The sequence below is a fragment of the Schistocerca americana genome, chromosome 2, assembly GCF_021461395.2.
Source record: "Schistocerca americana isolate TAMUIC-IGC-003095 chromosome 2, iqSchAmer2.1, whole genome shotgun sequence".
Taxonomy (NCBI): Eukaryota; Metazoa; Arthropoda; class Insecta; order Orthoptera; family Acrididae; genus Schistocerca; species Schistocerca americana.
In genome coordinates, this window is record NC_060120.1 from 840699164 (window position 1) to 840726547 (window position 27384).

The 27384-nt window shown below is 42.9% G+C and overlaps 1 protein-coding gene across 1 annotated transcript in view; it reads left to right on the forward strand.

The window, feature by feature from the left end:
• LOC124594474 (trypsin-1-like) overlaps positions 1 to 27384 on the forward strand; it is a 53541-nt gene that overhangs the window by 16478 nt on the left and 9679 nt on the right. Inside the window, exons 2-6 of the mRNA XM_047132850.1 lie at positions 4828 to 4913; positions 7062 to 7174; positions 15241 to 15391; positions 20470 to 20583; positions 26065 to 26229. Of these exons, the coding sequence (XP_046988806.1) occupies positions 4828 to 4913; positions 7062 to 7174; positions 15241 to 15391; positions 20470 to 20583; positions 26065 to 26229 (629 nt within the window). The remainder of the gene's footprint in view (positions 1 to 4827; positions 4914 to 7061; positions 7175 to 15240; positions 15392 to 20469; positions 20584 to 26064; positions 26230 to 27384) is intronic.

Here is a 27384-nt window from a genome sequence, read left to right on the forward strand (position 1 = left end):
AGTAAAACATTTCTGATGTTCACTATGGTTTCAATTTGGCAATCAATCGGAGCTTACTTTCTGAACAGGCCTCGTATAAAATATGTACACTAACCAAGAAGGAACAATAAGAGGGAAACTAACAACGAAGTACCCGGAACAAAAAGGATGCAAGGGATGTAGCCTTTTGCACCTACTGTTCAATCTATACGTCGAAGAAGATGTTACAGAAATAAAACAAAGGTTCGAGAGTGGAATAAAAATTCAAAGTGGAAGGACGTCAAGGATAAGAATTAGCTGACGACATTGCTATCCTCCAGTGGAAGTGAAGAAGAATTACAGGATCTGTTGAACGGAATGAACAGTCTAATAAGTGTAGAATGGGGATTGAGAGTAATTCGAAGAAAAACAAAAGTAATGAGAAGCAGCAGAAATGAGAACAGCGAGGAACTTAACATCAGGCTTGATAATCACAGGGTAGATGAAATTAAGGAATTCTTCTATCTAGGCAGCAAAATAACCTGTGACGGTCGAAGCATCAAAAGCAGACTAGCGATGGTAGAAAGAGCATTCCTGGCCAAGAGAAGTGTACTAGTATCAGACATGGGCCTTAATTTGAGAAATAAATTTCTGAGAATGTACGTTTGGATATCAGTATTGTGTGGTTGTGAAATACGAGTTGGGGAAAACCAGAAAACAAGGAAAAGGAAGTATTTTAAAGGTGGTGTTACAGAAGAATGCTGAAGATTAGTTGGACTGGTAAGGTAACGAATGAGGAGATTCTTCGAAGTATCGGCGAGGACAAGAATATATGCAAAATAGTGACAAGAAGAAGGGACAGGATGGTAGAACACATCTTAAGATATTAGAGAATTCAGAAAATAACTTCCGTGGTACCAGAGGGAGCTGTAAAGGGTAAAAACTGTAGTGGTAAACAGAGATTGGAATACACCGTGTAAATAATTGAGGACGTAGGTTGCAAGTGATACTCTGCGATGAAGAAAAAGTGGTTCAGATATACATCTACATCTATACGCGGCAAGCCACCTTATGGTGTGTGTCGGAGGTTACTTTGTGTACGGCTGTCACGTACGCCATATTCTGCTCCAACAACGGATTGTGTGCGGGAAGAATGATTTGTTGGAAAGCTTCTGTATGAGCTATAACCTGTCTAGTTTTACGTTCGCGGACTTTTAGTGAGATATGCGTAGGATGAAGCAACGTGTTGTTTATCAGAACGGGACATATTTGTCGGCTGAGCTTTATTCGCGATCCCTATTTATAGCAAATAAACTTATTTCCCATCTGTCCATTGCTGTCTTTATTACGTAAAATTGGCCGATTTCAGGCAGTGTCACATATTTTCAAGTCATTCATCGCAATTACCGAGTAACTAGACTTAACGGAACTATCACTTCTCATCCGGACACTTATTAGTGGGTGTTCATACGGGGTGTGTTCACTTTTATGAATACTTGAACTCTGCTGGGGGCACTTTCGGTGAAGTCCTGAGTGTTGTAACACCTCGGTTCAGTTTACAGTGATAAAAGCTATAGAAAGCATAATTTAAAATTAAGAATATAATTTTTGGAGGGGAAAATAGTGTAGAATCAGAGTTCGGTAGTTGCAGATCAAAATTATAGTATATCAGCAAGTAGTTTAACGTCTAAGTACAGCAAAGCCACGGAAGCTCCGTCATGGAGAAGGCAGTGACGTTAAACTCTTGTGATGAAAAACCTATAAAAAGGTCTGATCGTCATTATTGCGGCCTTTTTCCCTTGAATGTTTCGTTAAAGGGCGGGGAACCCGTGTCAGTCAGCGAGACAATAATTAGATTGGACTTTATCGTGTTAAGGTTCACGATAAACTGTTAGAATATTACGGAAATTAAAAGTGATGTAGTGTACGATCTCTGACTGTTGGTAGCAACGGAGTATTAAGGGGATTTTATGACTTTAGTGCTAGATTGGTACTTTACGGACATATAGACGACAGAAACTCAAATTATCTGCTGATACGAATGAACTCAGAGGTACCGGTATTCAGATATTAACGTGTGGACTTTTGAAAGTGTCGTGTGCCGTTATTTGCGAATCTGGACGTAGAGCGCGTGCATATCGGCATTTGCGGACTATGTAGATTCCTCCAGGCTAGGAACCTTTTCAATAGACCATCATCCATCACCATCTCAATCCTTAAATATAGAGTGAAAGTGAAATACGTGTTGTACTTATTTCATTTACCTAGTACTAATCAGTGAAGGTTTTACGGAACCAAAGCTATTCAGCAGTAAGTCAGCACCATCTAGCGGAAAGCGTAGGCATTAACTAACACGCTAACTGAAGTGAACGTTTACGTGTTTTACGGACTGCTTAATATGATCTTTTGTGACTCTCTGACGTCCCCACTCCCTCTGAAACGTGGCCAGGCCGTCTTAATCATAAAAGGGGAGAGTTTTAGCCGGGCAAATTACTAAATAAAAGCGACATTTATAAGACTCGCAGTAATAGCAAAACACAAGGCCCGCACCTCATCGGCGAGTCGTCGCTGTCACGTCGAGAAGTAAAGCCCCAAAACCTACTGACGATACGTATCTACTAGCAGACGTCGACGTGGAGTACCTAAAAATGGAACCACAAGAGAGTTGAGGATGCTTCAATGTCTATGGAGGAATTGCAGCTCATTCTTCTTTAGAAGCCGAAACCTTAAAGAGTAATTTCGCTCCTGACGCCAGCGTCTATAATCATTGCTCTTGTGGACGCTGGTGTCTGGAGTGAAATCCACGCTCTGTTTCATGCCGAAGGTGCTCCATTTGGTTGAAGCCGGAACTCTGGACAGGCCAGTTCATTCTAGCAATGTTACTGTCGACAGAACACTGCCTCGCAGATAATGCTTTATGAGACGGTGCATCATCGCGCTGGTACAATCAGTCACCATCTACTGCACGCAGTAGCAATTCTGTAAAATGCGTTCATATTCTCCAGCACTTAGCGTTTTCTTAAGCGCGATAAGTGGACTGCGGCTAACCCAGAAAAACATTCTTACAGAGTAACGCTACCTTCTCAGTACTTCACTGTTGGCACTACAGATGACGGCAGGTAACGTTCCCCAGGCATTCGCCAAACCCAAACCATTCCATCTGATGGTCACAGAGTGTAGCGTGGTTCATCACTCTAATCACTCGCTTCCAATCATCCATTTTCCAGTGGGATCACTCTTTACACTATCTGAAGCATCGACTGACATTGATTACTTTTTTTTTCTTTGCGTTCAGCCTCAGTAATGCTCGATGGTCCTCGTCCTTCAGCAAGTCTACATGACATCTGCCCTGTTACTTCGCGTTTCCACTTCACAGTCACAAACAGTCCCTTCGACAACTTTGGAAGTGTTGAAACGCCCCTTGACTTCTGATGACTAGTCTACGATCGAGGTCAGTGAGTTCTCCTCATCGACTCATTCTGCTGATTCTTCTTCTCTACTGGCAACACATTCCACCTCATTTTACATTGGCGCGTTCGCCTCTGGTAACATCAAGTGGTTGATTTTGCATTACAGGTTGATGTCCGGGTACTTTTGAGCAGATAAAGTACGACTACGGATGAATGACCAGTTCTCTCATCATCGTGAATATTCCACCTTCCACTTTTAAACAAACAATACTACTGGCCTATAAAACCTTCATTCCTAACATTCGATTCATAAATAGCACAAATTTCAGTACGAGTGACAGTAGCTTTGAGATTTTTTACCACTAGAAACTTATTTCAGAATGGATTTCACATTTGGTGGAATTCTCAAATGCTCATTTTGAATGATTAGTGTATGTGAACTAGAAGTAACGAGGCTTTCTTGCTATTGCTACTCTGAGGACGAGGGTCTGCTGCTTGAGGAAGTGTAGTCAGTGCTCCGTTGAACGCCACTACTTCCTGTGCTGTATGAATACGGAAATTGTTTTGTTAATAGTCCTCGTAAATTTTAAATAATTGATAACGATTATACATGAGAAACTACTTTTCTCTAAATAAACTGGAAAGTACGATGGTTGTCCAGAAAGTAACTTCCGATCGGTCGCTAAATGGAAACCACAGCGAAAATCAGGAACATTTTAATTGCGAGAGTTAGCTACACTTTCCAGATACTTCTGAACATAGTCGCCGCTCCGACTTAGACATTTGTCGGAGCGTCATACCAAATTTCCAACACCATTGTCATAGAAGGCAGCCGCCTGTGCTTTCCGATAATTCTCTACGCTGGTCTGCAGCGCGTGGCATGCGCCCAAGTGTTGTCTTCGTATGCAGCGTTTCATGTGAACACAGATGACACTCAGGACGAGTCAATTAGGGCTGTGTTGTGGGTGGTCGAACACTTCCCATCGGAAAGGCTGCAGGAGCGTCTTGACTGCCCCTGCAGAGTGTGGCTGAGAATTGCCATGAAGAAGGAAGTGCGTGGCAGTTGTGTTAGGTGCGCTGCATTCATTAAGGCGAAGCCTCTCAGCGGGCCCTCCTACTTGGCGGGAGACATCGTTGTTCTAGGCACCTTTACTAGCTCACAGTGCGCTCACAACTGAAAAGAGCGTCTTGATGCTATCGACGGTCATACTAGAGACACGACCCAACACATCTGCGCGAAGCTTCATCGGGTTTTCACTGTGGTGTCCATTTCGCGACCTATCGGAACTTACTTTCTGGTCAACCCTCGTAAATGACAATTCTTCCTAGCTACAACCGTGAGCTCTGTGCGGCCGTCAAGCCGTCATATCGTGTTCTACGTTGATGACGTTCTTCGACGTGTTGGCTACCTGTTTGGTTCGGTGGACTGGTGCCGTGATTCTGCTGTCTTGTGTTGCAGGGTGGGGACTTAACCGTAGCTTCCAAACCCTCGCCGGCCGCATCATAGGGGGAAGAAATGCCTCCATCCTGGAGTTCCCCTACCAGGTAAGTCACACTCCTTCGTTTTCCGCTAGAGCTTGTTCTGAGGGTTTCCACAGCGATTTCCTTTTTCCTCAGAAACTCCTTCCTCAATTTAATGCCTATATTTGATACTAGTAGACTTCTCTCGGACAGGAGTGTCCTTTTTGTCAGTGCTAGTGCGCTCTTTATTTCCTTCTTGCTCCGTCCATCATGGCTTATTTTGCTTCCACCGTAGCAGAATTCCTTAACTTCGGCCACTTCGTGATCCCCAGTTCTGACGATAAGTTTCTCGTTGTTCTCATTTCTGCTACTTCTCATTACTTTCGTCTTTCTTCGATTAACTCTCAATCCATATTCTATGTTCATTAGGCTATCCATTCCACCCAGCAGATCCTTTAATTCTTCCTCACTTTAACTGAGGATAGCAATGTCATCATCAAATATTACCACTGATATCGTTTCAGCTTGAATGCTAATCCTGTTCTTATTCTATATTTTATTTCGGTCACCGCTACTTCGATGTATATACTACACAGTAAGAGAGAAAGACTACACCCCGTCTTACATCCTTTCTAATCCGAACACCTCGTTCTTGGTCTTCCAGTCTTACTGTTTCCTCTTGGATGTTGCACATGTTGTATATTATCCGTCTTTCCCTATAGCTAAACCCTATATTTTTTCAGCATATCCAACATCTTGCGTCATTTTACATTGTGGTACGCTTTTTCCAGGTCAACAAATCCTATGAAAGTGTCTTGATTTTTCTTCAGTCTTGCTTCCATTATCAATCGCAACGTTGCCTCCTTTCCTAAAGCAAGACTGATCGTCATGTAACACATCCTCAGTATATTATTCTTTTCACCGAACTGAATGCATGATCGGTTAAGCTGATTGTGTGATAATTCTCGCTCTTGTCGGCTCTTGCAATATTCCGAAAGGTGAGGATGATAGTTTCCCGAAAGTCTCATGGTATATCGCCAGTCTCATACATTCTACACACCTACGTCAATAGTCGTTAAGCTCCCACTTCCCCCAATGATTATAGAAATTCCAATGGAATGTTGTTTACCCCTTCCGCCTTATTTGATCTTAAGTTGCCAACAAATTATTTAAATTCTGATTCTAATACTGTATTCCCTTTCTCTTCCTGCCGACTCGTGTATCTTCTTCTGTCACGTCGTGAGACACGTATTCCCCATTACAGAGGCTTTCAGTGTACTCTTTCCACCTATCCCTTCATTTCCCTCTATTTAACAGTGGAATTACCATTGCACTCTCATTGTTCCTGCCCAACTTCCAGTTTCACAGAATATTGTTTTGACTTTGTTATATACTGAATCAGTCCTTCGAGAGTCGTTTCTTATTCGATTTCTTCACATTTTTCATGCAGCCAATTCGCCTTAGCTTCCGTGTACTCCTATTTATTTTATTATTAAGTGACTTTTAATTCTGCGTTGCTAAATTTTTGAACGTTTTTGTACTCTCCTCTTTCGTCAATCAACTGAATTACTTCTTCTGTTATCCACGGTTTTTTCGTAGTTTCCTTCCTCATACCTATGTTTTGGTGATTGACCTTTTTAGATATGTTTATTCTTCTTCGACTGAACAGCCTACAGGGGTATTCATTATGGTATCTATAGCCTAAGAGAAGTTGAAGCATGTCTTCATTCCTTGTTACTACCTTATCCCTTTTCTTTGCGCATTGATTCTCCTTGACCAGTCTCTTAAACTTCAACCTGCTGTTCTTCATTACTAAATTGAGATCTGGATCTATGTCTGCTCCTGGTCACCCCTTACAATCCAGTATCTGCTTTCGTAATCTCTGTCTCACCATGATGTAGTCTAACTGGATCTCCCTATCTCCTGGGTTTTTCCAAGTGTACCTCCTCCCCTTGTTGTTTCTTGAACAGAGTATTCGATATCCTAGCTGAAATTTATTGAAGGACCCAATTAGTCTTTCTTCCCTCTCATTCGTACTGCCAAAGCTGCTCTCTTTCGTTATCCTTTCTTCTGTTCTGTGTGTATCATGTACCTGACTGACAAAACCAAGCCTCCTTATAAAAACCTCCCCCGTCGCAAGACCTTAATACACATTCACTTCTTCCAGTCTATCACCACCAGAAGCTGTAGTTTACATCCAGCCATACTGACAGCTCGTTGTCTGTCTTCCAGGTGTCGCTGCAACGCAAGTATATCCTCGGCAACGGCGGCAGCCACTTTTGTGGTGGCTCCATCATCGACGCCCGTCACATGCTCACCGCTGGTCACTGCCTCTACCCGTACCGGTAAGTCTGCTAATTTCTTTCTTTCTTTCTTTCTTTTTTCGAGTCACCAGTCTTATGATTGGCACGACTTACTCGCCATTGCCAACATCTATCTTTCAGAGTAGCGCTTCGTCCTCAATTACGCGCAATTGGCGTCAAATAAAATTACTTGCACCAGGTGACCTAACATCGCTGATGGGACTTCCGATCAATAATACCACGCGCAAATTTCGTTTTCTCCATTCTGCGGATAACCTTTTCATTATCTTATTAATCCACATTATTTCAAACATCCTTCTGTAGCACCACATCTCAAACGATCTGAGTCTCTTCTTATCCGGTTTTCCCCCAGTCCACGATTCGCTTCTAGACACTGCTGTGCTCCCAATTCTCGCTCTCAGCAATTTCGTCCTGAAATTAAGAGCGATGTTTGATACTAGTAGGCTTCTTATGGCCACGAATGTCCCCTTTTTTCTGTGCTAGGCTTATTTGTACGTCCTCTTTGCTTCGTCCGTCATGTTTTATTTTGTATGTAGCAGAACTGCTTCACCTTCACCCCGAATTTTAATCCGACTCGCTCACTGTTTCTTCTATGTATAAACTGCACTGCAAGGGAGAAAGTCCTACACATTTTCAATTCCTACTTCGTTCTTCGTCTTCCACTCATATTGTTCCCTCTTGGTTTCTGTACAAACTGTACATTACAGTCATTTCGCTTTACACATATGTTTCTGGGAATTTCGAACGCGTTGCGATATTTTACATTGGCTAACGGTTTTTCTATGTCTACAACTCATATAAACGTTTCTTACTTCCATTAGCAGGCCCAACGTCAGAATTGCCTCCGCAGTGGCTTTTCCTTTCGTAAGAAAAAGTTGACTGTTGTCTAACACATCCTCAGTTTTCTTTTCCATTCTTCTTTATATTATCCTTGTCAGCGACTTCGATGCCTGCTGATTGTGCAATACTTCTCACACTTCCTGTCTTTCCATAAACATTTCTGTACTTCCCTCTTTCGTCGATTAATTGGAGAATTACTTCTGTTACCCAGAGTTTTTTTCGCAGCTGTCTCCCTTGTGCCTATCTCTCCAGCTACTGTGATTACTCTTCTTTGAGATGTCCATTTCCCTACGACTCAACTGCTTACTGTGATATTCATTATCTAACTATGTACATCCGCTGAGAGCTTCAAGCGCACATCGTCATTTTTCAGAGCTCTTTATCCCATTTCTTTCAACATCCATTCTTCTGGGCGATTCTCTTAAACTACAGCCTATTCTTCATTTTACTAAACTGTGATAGCAATCTATATCTGTTCCTGGGTATGCCTTATAATCCGCTGATTTCGAAATCTCTGTCTCACCATGATGCAATCCAGCAGGGATCTCGCTGTATCTCTACGACGTTTAGAAGTGAACCTCTTCTCTCCCACATATTGCTGGAGAGACTCTTTATCTATATAAAATTACTATTTATTCATCATTAAAAGCGATGCACTTGCTTCATTGGTGAATCCAACTCTGACTCCTTTTGCGGATGTGTTCCGACGTATGAAAATCTTTATAGCCTTTGTCGTCTATGCCATTATGTTGTTGTTCCCGGAAACTGTTTAGTATGGAGCAAACAGCGCTCAGAGGGCGCCAGCTCCATGTCGTACGTTGGATGGGGTTTCACTGTTCAGTCCATTTGTCCCATCATTTGATTTGCCACGAAATGATTTACGGTCGTCATTATCACTGTGATTCGACATCGTTTTCAGATTCAAGAAATGCGTCTTGCTCCGAATGGCTTCTACAATGTTCTTGAACGTCTCAATGAACCTAACGCCGCTGACAGTACGACTGCAGTCCATAAAATCAAGGACGATGATACGCTGATCACCACAGGAAGAAGCAGCTGATTGATTGCTGTATTTCGTCAAGTATCTTAATCCACAATGAGGCTACGCCACCATTATCATGCATAAATTAACAAAGTTGCTGCTCTTATTGCTTGCTCACAATTTCTTAGGTTTTGGAGATGTTGTATGATGCCGTTTCATCTATTGACTCGTCTTTTTCAAATCACAGAGTTACGCAAAAATTTCATTCCCTGACACCTTAGTTGATGTTAAACTTAAATGAAGTTTCCAGCCGAGTGAGTCCGCATCCGTTGAAATGATATGACGTTTCGATGAGTGTCCCTTCCGTTCTTCCTCCTTCTCCCCCTTCCCTTTCCAGTTACGTTTCCAAAATCTCAACTCGCCATGATAGACAACGACATCAGTTCATAATACTGCTCTTCAAACTAAGTGCCAACTGCAGAGGTGCCACAGTTTCCAAAACATCACGGGTCCCACTGTCTTCCTTATGGTCTTGAGATCACAGCTGGCAGAGTATCATGCTCACGGATTCTGACACATCTATCTACGCATATCATCTGCTCCACTCACTGGCGATTTTCATCAGTGGTCGCAGATTATGACATCTACGGCACTGTTTTTCAATAATATCGCTTTATTTCTCTGTAGACTTCATACCCCGCGCATATAACTGTTGTGAGTCAAATCATCTTCACACAGTTCTATAGGCTTCTGCCACTCTTCTATGGTAATAAATCTGAAGCAGCACATTACCACTGCTTCGAATCCATTATCCGAAACAAGATCCTGAAACATATGTACGCATGAACTGTATTTTCAACTACATATGTAAGTGCTGGTTCCTGATTCCCCACCTTAATCGTACAGCGCGAAGCCCGAAACTACCAGTCTGTGGCTTCTATATATTTCTTAAAAATCACGGTTTTTGTGGACAACAACATGATAAATGGTACTGGTGAACGTGCTTGTAAAGAATGGTATATGTTAGTGCAGCGTGCCTTTTTTAAAAAAAATAAAATAAAAAAAAAGTTGGTTTCAACACTAACACAAATGAATTGCTATCGGTTGTTGGTTAGGATCATTTTTACGACCACTGTTCTTCACTGTGTTACACGGCGGCTGCAAACAGTATACTGTCCATTATAGACACTTTGCACTATCCGCGTCGGTGAGTCAACAAATTGTGCAGCTTCAGCCACCCCGTAGTCATGGGCACGTCCAGACTAGGGGTGTTGATAAAATATCGATATATAGGTATATCGTTATTTTTTCCAAACAGTATCGATGTATACCAACGATATCTCTTTGAGGACACATCGAAATTGTGGTGTCGAGCGCAGATACTTTTATATTTTTTTGGCAATTTTCTGTAAATATTTGAAATTATAGTATAACATAATTTTACTTTCACTGTGTGAAGGAGCCTTACTACTTTTCTTTACTTTCATGACGTCCAGTCTCTCTCTTTGACTGTGTGAAACAAGTATAGGTGGCACAAAGAAGAAATGGCATGACGTTTCGATGAGTGTTTACATGGGGGAAGGGGGGGGGGGGGGGGGGGGGAAGCGGCGGTGTCTGAATGGAATAACAATAACAAGATTAGCACAACCGTTGCGTTAAGAAAAAAAAAACAATTAGTGTGTTATTTCTTCACATCAGCATTCTTCAAAAACAGTTGCTGAAAATGAGAAACAAAAATATAAATGACAAGTTGGTCTTTGCGGTGAGTTACCAACAGTAATCGCAACGTTTAACTTCACCACACAATTTTGACACTATAGCTGCTAGCTCGCTTGCGTTGGCAGAAATAAAAAAAAATAGGGAAATCGTCATAAAGTGTTCCGGAGAAACCCGATATGTGACGAAACCGAACAACGGACACATTTTATAGCACCACTTACATGCACTCACTACTTTTATCAAAGTGGTTATCGCCAAGCGTGAACGTGCGTCATTTTCCTTTTAGTTCTTTGTCTAAGGAGAATAGGCAGGCTCCTAGCTTGTTGATGTACAGAATATCTAATAATAAATCAATACTTACATATACAGCTCTGGAACTGGCATTATATTTACAATGTGTAGCCGATATGCCGGCCGCGGTAGTCTCGCGGTTCTAGGCGCTCAGTCCGGAGCCGCGTGACTGCCACGGTCGCAGGTTCGAATCCTGCCTCGGGCATGGATGTGTGTGATGTCCTTAGGTTAGTTAGGTTTCAGTAGTTCTAAGTTCTAGGGGACTGATGACCACAGATGTTAAGTCCCATAGTGCTCAGAGCCATTTGAACCATTTTGTAGCCGATATTTTTTAGGCCAGTACGTCGATGACTCCTTCCTCGATGTATGGATACTTTGATCGATATATCTTGATCCGATGATATGTTTTTAAATATCGATACATCAGATTCCACACTTTTTTAAAAATATCAACAGTCTTAGTGCCGACACAGCTCCTTTCTGCCCCTGTGTCACGTTTCTATGTTGACTCATTAAACAGCGCTGATACCACACAAGAGGCAAGCACGCTCGCACCACTTTTCTGACATAGCTGCTGCTAGCGCTGGACGGCCATGTGACTTCAAGGCATCAGTTCTACACCCTCTACAACGTTCCAAAGCGACATGCGTGTTCTCTGAAAGGGGTGACTAATTTTTTGTCCGGCGTGCTTACTTTGAGAAAGGGTATCCTAACACACTATTCAATGTTAAGAAATTCCTCTTTTCCAGAAACGCTTTTACTTACTATCGGCAGTCTGTGTTTCGACCATCGTCAAAAATAAAAAAATAAAAAAAACTCTTCCACTATTTTAGTAACTCATTTCCTAATGTAAACCCCCTGCACAGCCTGATTCAATTCGACAATGTTCCAGTTCTTTTACTTCTGTTATGTTCATGTTAAAACTTATTTTGTAGTTAGTACCTATTCTGTTCAAATGATCTTCGAAGTCCTTTGCCGCCCCATTGTTCAGAATCAATTTCTACGTTATCAGCAAACCTTAAAAGTTTAGTGTCTTCTTCCGAATTTTAATGTGTATGTCTAATACAATTTCTTGTTGATTTCCTTTACTGACTGCCCAATGTACAGGCCGAATAATATGGTGGATACGCCACAACCCGATATCACTCCCTTCTCTTCTGCTACGACGAAATGGTGTCCTTTTAACTACAGTCTGATTACTGCCGTAACAAACGTTTCTCTCCTGCACTTTATTCCTGCTACATTCACAGTTTTAAAGTGTGTACTCTAGTCAACAATGTGAAATCTTTTCTGTAAATGCTATAAACATATGTTTTCCATTCTTTCGCCTGTCTTTTAGGATACGCCATAGGGTCGGTACTCTGTCGTGTCTTCCTACATTTTGCCAAAAAGTAAACTGATCCTCCCTTACATCAACTTTTGATGGTCCAGTGATATTAAAAATTCGTCTCCAAGCAAGTTTTCGGAATTTTGGCTCTCATCTCTCATATTCTTCCAATCTTCGCACTCTGCATGTCCATTGTCCATGAAAAACCTTCGAAGTAACTCCCTCAATAAAAGACGTGGTTTTCAAAGTTTGCCTGACAATTTAATTAACAGCAAACTGGAACATTTCTTCGAACGTTAAACAGAGAAGCATTTGTCGAATTTACAGTTAAGGGAGAAGTGGGCCTCACTGATCGTTTCTGCAAATTATTCGCTTCAGTTAAAAACGTACACTATGTTATCAAAAGTATCTGGACACCTGGCTGAAAATGACTTACAAGTTCGTGGCACCCTCCATCGGTAATGCTGGAATTCAGTATGGTGTTGGCTCACCCTTAGCCTTGATGACAGCACTCTCGCAGCCATACGTTGAATCAGGTGCTGGATGGTTTCTTGGGGAATGGCAGCCCATTCTTCACGGAGTGCTGCACTGAGGAAAGGTATCGATATCGATCGGTGAGGCCTGGCACAAAGTCCGCGTTCGAAAACATCCCATACGTTTCAAGCCAGGACTCTGTGCAGGCCAGTCCATTACACGGATGTTATTGTCGTGTAACCACTCCGCCACAGGCCGTTCATTATGAACAGGTGCTCGATCATGTTAAAAGATGCAATCACCAACCCCGAATTCCTATCAACAGTGGAAAGCAAGAAGGTGCTATAAAACATCAATGTAGGCCTGTGCTGTGATAGTGTCACGCAAAACAACAAGGGGTGCAAGCCCCCTCCATAAAAAACACAACCACACCATAACACCACCACTCTGAAATTTACTGTTGGCACTACACACGCTGGCAGGTGACGTTCATCGGTCATTCGCCATACCCACGCCCAGCCACCGGATCGGCACATTGTGTACCGTGATTCGTCACTCCACACAACGTTTTTCCCTGCTCAATCGTCCAATGTTTACGCTCCTTACACCAAGCGAGGGGTCGTTTGGCATTTTCCGGCGCTTATGAGCAGCCGCTCGATCATGAAATCCAAGTTTATTCACCTCTCACCTAACTCTAATAGTACTTGCAGTCGATCCTGATGCAGTTTGGAATTCCTTTGTGATGGACTGGATAGATGTCTGCCTATTACACATTACGGCCCTCTTCAACTGTCGGCGGTCTCTGTTAGTCAACAGACGAGGTCGGCCTATACTCTTTTGTGCTATACTTCTCCCTTCACGTTTTCACTTCACTATCACATCGGGAACTGTGGACCTAGGGATGTTTAGGAGTGTGCAAATCTCGCGTACAGACGTATGACACAAGTTACGCCCAATCACCTGACCACGTTCGAAGTTCGTGAGCTCCGCGTAGCGCCTCAGTCTGCTCTCTCACTATGTGTAATGACTATTGAGGTCGCTGATATGGAGTAGGTGGCAGCGCAATGCACCTAATATGAAAAACATATGTTTTGGGGGGTGTCCGGATACATTTGATCACATAGTGTATAACGACAGCTATTAAACGTGTGAGTAAGAGAGCCGGTGGTGGGCACGTGTGTGGATCAGCGCCTGCTTCATTGTTTTGTAACATTTTTGTGCGCAGTCACACAGTCAGAGAAACAGTTATTGGAACTAACGCTGAAATTATTAATTAATTTTTTTTTTGTAGGATGTCACTATAGCTTTGCCCCCAGTCATTAAAACTATTGTTGATATCCACTCCAATTCTGTGGCCTAAACTGACATCTAACTGCAGTACTCACCACAACAATAATAAAAAATGAGAAGCGCCTGTCAACATTGATATATTTGATTGAAATTGATATTAATTACACACGATACATTTACACAACTCTGCGTATTGCACATACGCCTATACTACTGCTAAGTGGATCATGTATGCCGGAGGCATCCCTCATTTGCGAAGAATCGACCACTCCCGATCTTAATCAGTTTCATTCCAGCCAACATTTTCTAAACAAATAAATATGTAGAATAATATTAAGTTCTAAGTTCTCGTTATCATTATGGCAGCCGGCCGCTGTGACCGAGCGGTTCTAGCCGCTTCAGTCCGGAACCGCGCTGCTGCTACGGTCGCAGGTTCGAATCCTGCCTCGGGCATGGATGTGTGTGATGTCCTTAGGTTAGTTAGGTTTAAGTAGTTCTAAGTCTGATGACCTTAGATGTTTAGTCCCATAGTGCTTGGAACCATTTGAATTATCTTTATGGCAGTTGTTGTTTGACAATTAATTTTTAACAGATCTATCGTTTTTCTCACCTTGTAGGTTTAGTTTAACTCCGCATTGCTTTACTAGGCATAGGCATTTGGGGAGATATGCCTTTGTCTTCCTCTGACCTTTTATGTATTTTACCCAGCCATTAATAGGGCTAATTACATTTCATCATGGATTTCGAACCACGAAGCAATTTAGCAATTTCCATATCAACAGAATGTTGTTACAGTGGAAAGAACCCGTAAGTGACAGAAAAAAGACCTAGTGCTCCAGCCTTCTGGATCGCTCATCTGAACTATTCACTTGGCCGCCTAAAAATATTAAACATTCCTTTTAATTACTAAAATATCTCACCAGATTGGATCTAGACAGTATGGTGGTCATTCTACCGTTTTGTTATGAGAAGTACCGTCTACTTCGTAGTTAACCATCTGTAATGACAACCTTAATTAAGTAATCATTATGCAGAGGTAGCGAAGGAAGAAATGTTACAACCTGTTATATAAAAAAGGATAAGATCCACTGTAACAACAATAGATGCAGCTCTTTGGCCAGGAAATATATACACTGGTTGTTTATATTGTTATACTTTTTACAGGCAAACTCTGAGCCGAGTGATAGTGTCAGCTGGCATGACCAACGTCATGGACTTCGACGATCCGAACCTCCAGACCCAGGCAGCGGAGGCGGCATTCATCCACGACGGCTTCGACAACGATAAGCTCACCTACGACATCGGAATCCTCAGGGTCAGTGGTGCTACAATACTAGCCACAGTACATCCACCTCTTACTTTCGAGTTTGCCTTACACTGTAATGGTTCCTTATGGGCGCCTGGGACGCGGTGAGCTTAGCGATCACCGAGGGAGGTGGCATAGTGGTTGAGACACTGGACTCATTTTCATAAGGATAGCGATTCAAATCCCCGTTCGGTCGTCGATATTTAGGTTTCCGTGATTTCCATATATCACTTAAGGCAGATGCCAGGATGATTCCTTTAAAAGGGAACGCCATATTTCCTTCCTCATCCTTCAGCAATACGAGCTTCTCTGCACTCTACGAACCGCTATGAAATGCATGTCAGAGGGTGCTTCCTTTTGGTTCTTCCCGTTCAATTCAGCTATGTATCTTGTAAAGAATGACTGCTTCAGTGCCTCTGAGGGCACTTCAGTTAGTTAAATCTTGTCCTCGCGTCCCTGCGGGAGCGATACAGAGGAGTTATAGCACACGAGCGGGTACCCAACAGAAACCGAAAAAATTTTTTGGTGGCCACAGCTTTTTTTAGTATCCCGTTTTGCGGCTAGGAGCGCATAGATAGAACATTCCAGAGTCAGTAAGCCGAGTGCCGTCGCTGAAGAAGGACAGGGCTAGTTTCGGCAGAGTTCATAGTGACAACTGTCTGCGTGATTTTCGTTTCTGCAACAGCGTGCGGCGGTGAAATTCTGCTTTTTCCTCGGAAAAGGTGCAACAGAAACTCTTGAAATGTTAAAAATGGCGTACAAGGACTACACTATGAGGAAAACTCAAGTGTTTGATTGGCTTTTCCGTTTCAAAGATTTTGAAACGTCAGTTGATGACAAACCTCGTTCTGGTAGTCCTTCCAAGGCCCTAACACATGAAAATGTTGGAAACATTCGTGCAATCATCAACAGAGGGCGACGATGGACCGTTGAAGAAATTGTGGGACTATCGGGAGTGACTTGGAGTTCAGAGCGGCGAATTGTGAGAGAAGATTTGGGAATGAAATGGGTGGCTGCCAAATTTGCGCCACGACTGGCTGCTAAACAAAAACAAGGTCGCGTGGAAGAACGCTGCGCTTTGAAAGAAGAATCCCGAAATGTTTCAAACCTTGTTTCATACATTATCACAGGTGACGATACTTGGCACTATCCTTACGATCCTGAATCAGAGCAACAATCAAACCAGTGGAAGGCTTCATATTCGCCCGGTCCCAAGAAAACTCGTCAGTTGAAATCAACCATTAAAACAACACTGATTTGTTTTTTGTTTTTTTATGTGAGAGGAGTTGTTCATTCAGAGTTTGTTTCGCATGGTCAGACAGTTAACAAGGCTTTCTACGTTGAACTTTTCGAAGCATGGCGCAATGGTGTGCGGCGGAAGCTGCTTGGTTTGTAGCAGTCGGATGACTGTTTTTTCCATCATGACAATGCCCTTACCCACACAGCCTGTCTGAACCACAATTCTTGACAAAAAATGGTGCCCCTGTTCCTAAGCCACATACTCACTCGACCTGCCCCGTGCGAGTTTTTCTTGTTTCCTAGAATGAAAACAGCCGTGAAAGAAAACGTTTTACTGAAGTTGCTGAGGTAAAGAGGAGGACTGAAGGTTTGTGAATCGATAACTAAATCAGTTTCCTTAGGGTACCCTGTCGTATTCCTAGACTGACCAGTTAAAGGTGACTCTTGAAACTTTGTTAAGTAGGCCGCTTCAAACACCTGTCAGTTCCTTCAGCATCTCCGTGATCATTCCTGTTGCCCTTTCATAGTATGGTTCAATATCCCCTGTTAGTTCTGTTTGGTACGGGTCCCATATACTTGAGAAATGCTCTATGGAGGGTCGCACCACCGTCCTGTAACCCGCTTTTCCAGTCACTGAGCCGACGTGATAGTTCAATTTAAAATCACTGCAAACTTTTACACCGAGGTGTTCGTACGAGATAGTCAATTCCATTATTATGACTCACTGATATTGTTATCATAGGATACTATGTGTTTTCGTTTTGTGAATAGCATAATGTTACACATTTTAACATTTAAAACAATTAATATTCTTGTGTCACCTCGAAATCTTATCAATATCCAACTGAATATTGGTGCAGCTCTTCTAGGATGTTACTTCATTATAGATAAGAGCATCGCCTGCTATTAACATTGTCTGTAAGATCATTAAAATTCAAGATTGGTCCCAACACAATTCCCTGATGACCACTCCATCTACGGGACTTTAAACTCTAAGTTTTCTGCTGTTAGTCGCATACTCTGCAATGTTCGCCCCCTTAGCTGAGCGGTCAGCGGGTCTGACTGACATGGAGTGGGCCCGGGTCGGAGATTTTCTCCGCTCCGAGACTGTGTGTTGTGTTGGTCTCATAATTATTTTATAATCATCGACTCGCATATCGCCCAGTGTGGGCCCAGCTGAAAAGACTTGCAACTCGGCAGCCGAACCTTCGCAGGTGGGGACTCCCGGCCATCAATGCCATCCTCTGCAATGGGAGACATCTGGCGCTTGTGACATCTTGGTATCGTATTCGCAACGCATTCAAGAATGTGGCAATGTATCTTGAAGTTTGACTACACTAATGTCTGTGAAAGCTGTAACATCCAGAAAGAGCGCATCGATTTTTTATTCTGCGTCTACATCCATTTTCTGCAAACTACTTTGAAGTTCATAGTAGAGAATGTGTCCTATTGTACCAGTTATTAGGGCTTGTTTCCGTCCCATTTACGTCTGTAGCGTGAGGAGGGTGGTTGTTTAAATGCCTATCGGCCGCTGTAATTAGAGTAATCTTGTTTTCAGCGTCCGCACTTCTGCCATACTTAGTGGGCTGTGGTATATTCCTGCATATCTCACTTAATACTTGTTCTGGATGCTCTGTAATAGGTTTTCAAGAGATAGTTGGCGCTTACTTTGAAGCGTCTGCCAGTGTAGGTTTTCAGCAATCGCTCGGCGCTCTCCCATGGCTGAAACATGTCCTGTGACCACGCGTGCTATCGTTCTTTGTTTACATACATTCATTACGCCCGGTTAGCTATATTTCGTAGGGGCCCCACACACTTGACACTTGAGCAATATTCTAGGATGCGTTGTCGAACATTTTGTAACGGATCTCTTCTGTAGTAGACTGAATTTTCCCTGTACCCTACCAATTAACCACCCCTGCTCCCTACTCTACATACTACAGAGTCCATATCAACATTTCGTTTCTAGCCCCTGCCCCCCTCCCCCTCCAAAATTACTACACACAGGAATTAGTAAGAACTGACTGCTTGTAACTGTAATTCATTGATAGTGCACAATTTTATATTCTTGAACATTTAAAGTAGGGAAGTGATGCATAGAAGTTGTTAAATACACACTCAGGTGACAAAAGTCATCGCATACCTCCCAATATCGTGTCGGACTTTCTTTTTCCCGGCGTAATTTAGAAACTTGACGTGACATGGACTCATCAAGTCGTTGGAGGTCCGCTGTAGACATAATGAGTACCATGATAGGTAGTGAGCTTGACGTATTATCCATTTGTTCATCAGTTGGTTGTCTTTCACTTTGGCTAGATGTTCTGAGATACTTCGGCATATTTTCCAATCAGTTCCAAAATTCCCTAAAAATTTCCGTTGTGAAGATCACCAATCTCAGCATTTTCCTCTTGGAAAGCTAAACATCAACTGCTTAAGAAGAAAGTTGTGTCCAGATACCATGTCCCTTCAATGACGTCTGAAGAGTTTTCCATTCTAAATAGTGTTTTCGATGCTCAGAGCTTTTTTCAAGCATCGGTAACGAACTATAAAGTATTCTGTAGTGTACTTTTTGTAGAGTAAACCCTTCTTCTGCAAGTTAACTCTGGTTTCATTTTAAAATGCTGCAAGGTAAGCCATGAATACTGTTTTACGACTTGCTCCACATTAACCATTTACGTCGAAATTGTTTACTCGTTCTGGTATTGGCTGTTCTCATGCACAACGTAGGCTCACTGAAACGTATTCTGAAAGGTCGATTGAAAAAAGGCTTTTATCTATTCTGAAAAGCTGAGAACCTAGCGTAAGATGGTGCTTTTCCTGTCGCAGTTTATCACTGATCACTGGAAGCCAAGTACCAGGATCGTCCAAAATACAATCAGGAACCATACTAAAAGCTAGATTAGAACGTTTTTCATTACTTTCTTGACGTACAGTAAGAGAATTAAAGTCGTTTTTTTTGTTTCCTCTGTTTCAATTAGCTTGTTCTTTTGTTATTCGTTTTATATCTTTTTGGTTTGGAACTGGCTGAGCAACAGAGTAGGAAGGCCGGCTGTCTGGGGCTGTTGTAGATTCTGACATATCGTGAGGCTGAGCGCCCTGTAACTATTGTTTCATAACATTTCAAAAAGTTTGTCTTTTTGCAGCTTTCTTTTCAAACCTCCAGATCTTTGTTTATAGCACAGCTTGTTGTTTAATCTGAAATGGAACAATACATTCCGACTAAAGTATATTTCTTTATAAAATAAATCTGCATTTCTCAAACTGGATTATTAGTTGTTCAAATATTTCTTTGTTTTCCAGATGAACGAAGTCGTGGCAAAACGAAGTACTCCTATACCAAATACCTTAATGCGAAATTTGATCAAATAGATGTTATCACTTTCAGTAGCAGGAGACAAAAATGGTATAATTCAACCCACGTGACGGGAATTGACAGTTGTACCGCGACTCATGAGCGATGCGATGCGTCTGTTTTTAGAGCAAAGAGTAAGAGGAGAACGGGAGGGACGTTGGGGAAGCGGTGAGTCTTACTGCGCTAATAGGCGTTTAAAGCTCACACACAACACACCCAAAGACAATAACTACCAGCACCAGTTTTATTAAACGTTCGTGTTAACGGTTTATCATAAATATGTTTTAAAATGTAGAGAAAATAATTAGCTCTAGAGGTGTATAAAATTTCATTGGATAAAAATTCATTCGGTGAATGGCTCTAGGACAACATTTAACTACTTGACTCTACTGGAAGCCCGAGAAGATTTAGTTCTTATATATCGCCGTGAAACCATCCATTCGTACGTCATGCACGTTTTTCGTTAATAAAAGAAGAATCGTGATGTGTTGAACAGGTGGCGGGGAGCTTCAGCCTGGACGGGACGTATGTGGCGCCAATCGCCTTGCAGAATGACACGCCTCCTGCGGGCAGCATCTGCACTATCACCGGGTGGGGGTACGTCGAACAGGTGAGTACAGCTGTGCGAAGCTATACTACTTACTATGAATGAAAAATGTACTCTCATCTGTTGTAATCAGTTGATACGTAATAGAAATTACTCACTGATGTGACAAAAGTCATGGGATAGAAATGGCGGTAGATCGCGTATACGACGTATAAAAGGGCAGTGCATTGGCACAGTGGTCATCTGTACTCAGATGATTCGTGTGAGAAGGTGACCGAAGGTGACACTCCATCTTGGAAATCATTAGGAAATTCAATACTCCGAGATCTACAGCATCAAGAGTGTGCCGAGAATACCAAATTTCGGGCGCCGCAGTGTCAGAGGACCTTCACTTACCGACCGATAGCAGCGCTTTTGTGTAGAGTAGTCAGTGCTAACAGACAGGCAACACTGTGCGAAATAACCACAGAAATCAATGTAGGACGTACGACGAATGTATCCGTTACGACATGCGGCGAAATTTGGCGTTAATGGGCTATGGCAGCAGACCACCGACACGAGTGCCTTTGTTACAGCATGACATCGGCTAAAGCGCCTCTCCTGGGCTTGTGACCATATCAGTTGGAACTTAGACCACCGTAAAATTTTGGGCTGATCAGATGTGACCCGATTTCAGTTGGAAGAGCGCAGACCCTATGACGTCATGGATCCAAGTTGTCACCAAGGCACTGTGAAAGCTGCTGATGGCTCCGTAATGGTGTGATCTATGTTGACATGGAGTTGACTGGGTTCTCGAGTCCAACTGAACTGATCATGAACTACATGTGGTTATGTTAGGCTACCTGGAGACCTTTTGCAGCCATTCGTGGATTTCATGTTATCAAACAAAAATGGAATTTTTATTTATGATAATGTGCCACGTCATGCAGCCACAATTTTTCGCGATTAATTCGAATAACATTCTGGACAATTCGAGAGAATGACTTGGCCACCCAGATCGTCCGATATGGGACATAACCGAGCGGTCAGTTTGTGCACAAACTCCTGCACCGACAACACTTTCGCAATTATGGACAGCTATACAGGCAACATGGGTCAGTATTTCTGCAAGGGATTTCCAACTACTTGTGGTGTCCCTGCCATTCGAGCTGCTGCACTATGTTGGGCAAAAGGAGATCCGACACGATATTAGGAGGAATCCCATGACTTTTGTCACCTCAGGGTACATCCAAAGTAAAATGTAAGACATACGTTTCATGTAAATGAGGTCATATAAGTACCTCATCTAGCGAATCTATACAAAATTCTTCCCATGCACTCATTATACGAGAATATCTGCCCAGTAGGAACAGCGGCGCGGTTCAGAGAAGAAACCATCGTGTTAAACACTCTCGGTGTTCAACACGTGTCAATGTGATCTGTGACAAATCCATTGTGTGCACCACTTCGAACGTGAATGTGTCCAAAGTCTGCATCCGCAAAGATCTGTCTGTTATCGGATGTATAGATATTTCGTTTCTTATCCAGCGTGCGTTGGATTTTATTACGCCACTCAATTACAGGTCTCACCAGATCACAGCTTCTAATTTTACAGAACATTCTTCTGTAAGAGAGGTAGCAAACGTGATCCAGAAAACTGCCATACAAATTCATTGGCGTCTATCTGTTCTGGGGTGACACATAATGTGATATTCTGAACAAAAAAACCTACTCAATACCAACCAGTAGGAATTCCTGAAAGAACCGTCATGCGAAACCCAATTCGGTCTCTTATCAACTGGCGTCATGAAAGTCATCGATCGAGGCAGTCAACTACGTGTAGTCTTTCTTGACACCCGAAAAGTATTTTACCCCATAGCTCACCAACGTAGTGCCATCCTGAAGCACAGATATGGTGGTGTTAGATATGGAGGAGTTTTCCGTGGTTAAGGGGAGGTCCCAAAATTGCGCTTAAAGGTTAGATATGAACAGATTGTATAGCATTGTGTAATGCGTGCAGTAGAGAAAAAAGTTTGGAGACGATGGCTGTTTTTATCTGTGAGGCAATGGTTTGTGAACATTCCTGAAAAGAAGTGGCCTGTCCAGAGTCCCGACCTGGAACCAATGCAACATCTTGGGAATGAGGTAGCACGTCGAATTCACTCCAGATCCAAGCGTCCAATATCACTACAGAAGCTGGATTCGGTTCTTGATGAAGATGGGCTGCCATTCCCCACACACATTCAGAAACCTCATTGAAAGTGTCTCCAGCAGAGTTCACACAGTCATAACGGTGAAGGGTGGATACACTCCACATTAATGCCCACAAGTAGGTGCCCAGATATTTTTGATCAGGTATTGCAAATTGATATGGATGATTGTTCCGTTGTTTGAGTACTTACAAATTATATCTACATATTGGAGAGGTTTCTTGTCAAACCTAGTCCACAGCTCGTGGTCTAGTGACTAGTGTTGCTGCCTCTGGACATGGGATCCTGGGTTCGATTCCCGGCTGGCTTGTGATTTTCTCTGCCTGGGGACTGGATGTTTGAGTTGTCCTCATCATTTCATCATCATCATTTGTGACAGTGGATAGTTTGGATTGTGAAAAAATTGGACTGTTAAAAATTGGGACTTTGTACGGGGCCTGATGATCGCGCAGTTGAGCGCGCCAGAAACCAAACATCATCATCATCTTGTCATCGCTAGTTATCAGTCTTGTGCGGCAGACAATTACAGGAATCCTGAAGGCAGCAGGCACAATGTGTCATTCTCTTCCTTCGAAAGATGTAATTTCTTCTAATTCAATGAAATTTAATATTTCTAGAAATGAGAGGGAATTTACAAGTTCAAGGTAGTTTGCACAGTATGTAGTATATGTACAGGGTGTACATAAGTAAAGTTACAGTTTCAAAACGAGAATCATTGCTCAGAATGACGTCAAATTTGAGCAACACATTATTGACGGAGGGGGAAGCGTCATTGAACAAAAACATTTAAGGAAAATCTTACTAACACACGGCGTTTTAAGCGTCTTAGATACGTAAATGGGATCGTCTACAAATGACATATGAATCGCAATACGACAGCTATGGTTTGAATTGCACATTAAACCAAAAGTACTGTTCAATGTCCACAACTGCACAAGTTCGGCAGTGAACAGTTGTGCCTCTGCTTAGTTAGCTAACCCCATTCATGACGGCAAGCTCGTACCACATCGGATGGTAGAAATTAGTTTTTAGTTGTCCTGGAGGCAAAAATCACATAAAAAGCAAAATGATATCGGTTTCTAATTGTCATGAGTCTGACGCAAGACCAGTTCTATACGCTGTCCGCAGTTTTGTGCCAGAAGATGGAATAGAAAAACAGTATGTTCCACAACAGATCGGAGTGTCTCGGGGGTCATGTTGAGGATGCGTTACGCAATGCACTCCTGCAGATCGGCTATGTTCGTAATTGTACCATTGAATACATCTTTCAGATAACTGCACAGCCCTAAGTCACACGGATTAGTATCAGGTGAGCTGGGTGGCCATGTTGTAGGGAAAAGGTGACTGAGTGACAAATAATTCTAGCATTTCCGAAATAGCTCTACAGAAGCCGTTTCTCCGGCTAAGCAGTGTGCAGAGGAGCGCCATCTTGCATAAAAATGATCCTATCCACACATCCACGCTGCTGAAGGGTTGGAATGACGGTGCGCAAAGGGCTCTCGTAGCGTTTACCGGTGACGGTGCAGGTAACCGGATCACAGGACTCACTTCCTCGAAAAAATACTTTTCTACGATGAACGATACGCTCAACCCGCACCACACCGTCACCTTTGAAGAATGAAGTGGTGCCGGTTGATACGAGTTCCGATTTTCCGTTGGCCATATTCTGGAATTCTCCGTACTCACATGTCCTTGGAAATGCAAAGGGCTTCGTCGGTCCACAGAATGTCCCGTGGCCATTCACTGTCCTCTTATAAGCAAGCAAGAAATTGCAGAGCGAACATTCGCCTTTCTGGAAGATTAGCACGAAGCAACTACTGAACATAGGCAATTTTGTGTAGATAACAATTCAGTATGCTTCGTAGGATTTTATGCACTGTGCCACAACTCGTGTGAAACGTTCGGGCGATTCTCCGCGCACTGCATGTTTGAACACCACCGCCCGATCCCTCCTGAAAGTGCTGTGGCCACATCTTCGACAGACGTCGGATCACATGCTCACCTCCCTCTGCCGAAATGCACTTCAAAAGAACGTATCTTTTTGAATTCTATTATCACTTTCTTCTGATCTTTAGCAGACATCGCACCACCTACCCTACCCTTGAGCGTCCGAAACTACTGCAAAGCCACTCTCGGAGTCGTCATTCTTGTAAAAGAGCTTCACCAGCACCGAGCGATTCTTCGTGGACACAGTCATGTTCGGCATCCCGGACGCAAACTGTGGAATCGCCGCTTTTTCCCGTGACGTTCCTCTCTGCGTAAATAATGTACTGTTCAAATTTTACGCCATTCTGAACAATGGTTCTCTTTCAACAGCCGTTTGAAACTGGAACTGTAATTATTGCTCCTGTAGAATATTCTTTTTATCGAGGCAATGAACGTGTTATCTCTCCAGCACGACAACCGTCGTCAACGCCAATATACGAGGTTTGGAACTTAAATAGTGGCAAGTAGTTATTCACAACCGATACAAAAGAGTTACATGTTTGCACCTGTTCCTGTCCTTCAATGTAGTCACCAGCGTGGTGTAGAATCCGTTGCCAGCGACGTGGAAGTTGTAGTATAGCGTTAGCAGAGCCTGTTCTGTTGATGATGCGAATGTAGCAATCTACTGCCTGTCGAATCTCTGGAACAATCCTGAAGCGAATGCCACGAAGCCAAAATTGAAACGCCAATCCAATGAAAGGCGTCGTTATGGGCTACCGCGAATGTCGAAAATGCGTCAGAGCGCCAGTATGGTGAAAGTTATGATGCCGGTAATCCTCGTGTAGACTGTGATGGTGTTATCCTAACGCATTACGTTCCTCCACGGCAGACCGTCAATGCACAGTATTACTGTTCGTTTTTGGAGCATCACCTGCGATCGGCTTTGCGAAACAAGCGGCGACACTTTCTGCGCAACACACCCATCATTTTACACGACAATGCGAGGGAGCATACAGCCCAAGCTGTGGCTGCTCTATTCGGTCGATGGGACTTGGAAGTACTGTACCATCCATCATACTCCCCGGACTTAAGTCCTTGTGACTTTGATTTGATTCCAAAGATGCAGGAACCACTTCGTGGCGTTCGCTTCGGAACTGTTCCAGTGATTCGACAGGCAGTACACCGCTCCATTCGCACCATCAACAGAACAGGCTCTGCTAACGGTATACTACGCCTTCCACATCGCTGGCAACGGGTTCTACACAACGCTGGCGACTACTTTGAAGGACAGTAACAGGTGCAAACATGTAACTCTTTTGTATCGGTTGTGAATAAATAGTTTCTATTATTTAAGTTCCAACCCTCGTATTTGTTTTCCTGACGCACTACTCACGGCGACTTATCCTTCATCGCTCTTTGTGTGTTTCAGGACGAGTATCATGTGTTGCCCGCAATCCTACAAGCCGTAGATCTGCCGCTCATTCTGACGAAGGAGTGCGCTGAAATGTACGTCGATTACGATAACCCAGACAACGAAGTACGAGAGGACAACATCTGCGCTGGACTAGAGGAAGGAGGGAAGGACTCCTGCAACGTGAGTAGCCGGACAGAATATGTGACAAGCTTATCGGACTGTGTCAATAGCGTACGGTTTCTCGGATATAAGCGCACGCACTGTGACTCAGATTTCAGGTACGGATGGATGATGGACGCTGATGAATGAGACAACCAAGAGTTCTGGTTCGGAATCATAAATGATTAAGGCTCGTCATTATAAAGAACGGACATAATCTAGAATCTCAAGCTGTATAGACTAGACAGGACCACTGAATAATTTGAGAAACATGTCGTAACACTGTAAAAATGTTTTTGTTTATTTATAGACGCAATCACATCTTTATGACACTTATTAAAGAGCACACGTATCCCAGTAATAAGACAGCGCTAGCCTTACATATGCAAGAGGAGGGTCGTAGTATTGGTAACATCGACGAACAGCTTCAAATTCTACATGAAGTTGCAAAAAGTAAACGATCAGACAGTTTAGAACAACTGGAGGTTTATGTTACGAAACGCAGAGACCCTGACAAACTCCTCAATGAACAGAATGAATTTGCAACAGACGTATACTTCAACATTTACGACGATCTGTTCATCTGAGCGAATCGTTTTTACTACGTGCGTGTTTCAGCTGAGGATGGAGCCTTCCGGCGGTCGAGTATTGCACTGTCTATTGAGGGCCGCAGCAGATGTCCACAACCTCTAAGGCGGAGGAGCGTGCCATCCACCTGCAGCAGAGCGCTACACTCGTCGTCTTGCCCGTGTCGTCCCTGCCGTACTAAGGGACAACGCCATAAACAGGCAGTAGCCCGAAATACAGCGCCATTGGACGTCAGAAATACTCTCTACAAGTGCTACTACTTTTTTATCTACAGCAATGTTTTCTCCTTGTTCTGAAATGTTATTTTACTGATTTAACGATCTGTCCTGTAATCTTAAATGTTATGTACATTTGGCCTAAATAGTAATGGTAAATTTGTATATTTTAGGATTTTGAAAAATTAAGACTATCTTTTAGAGGACGCTCGCATCTAGCGCAAAGAGGGAGAACAAAATCTAACAAATTTTTATATCTATATAAGACCGGTGTTTGACAACGCATGAACCTGTCTTGAGTGTATCCCGCCTTTAGGTATGAATTATATGTATTTCGCATAAATTCAGTTAGATTACTAATAAGCCTGGTTTT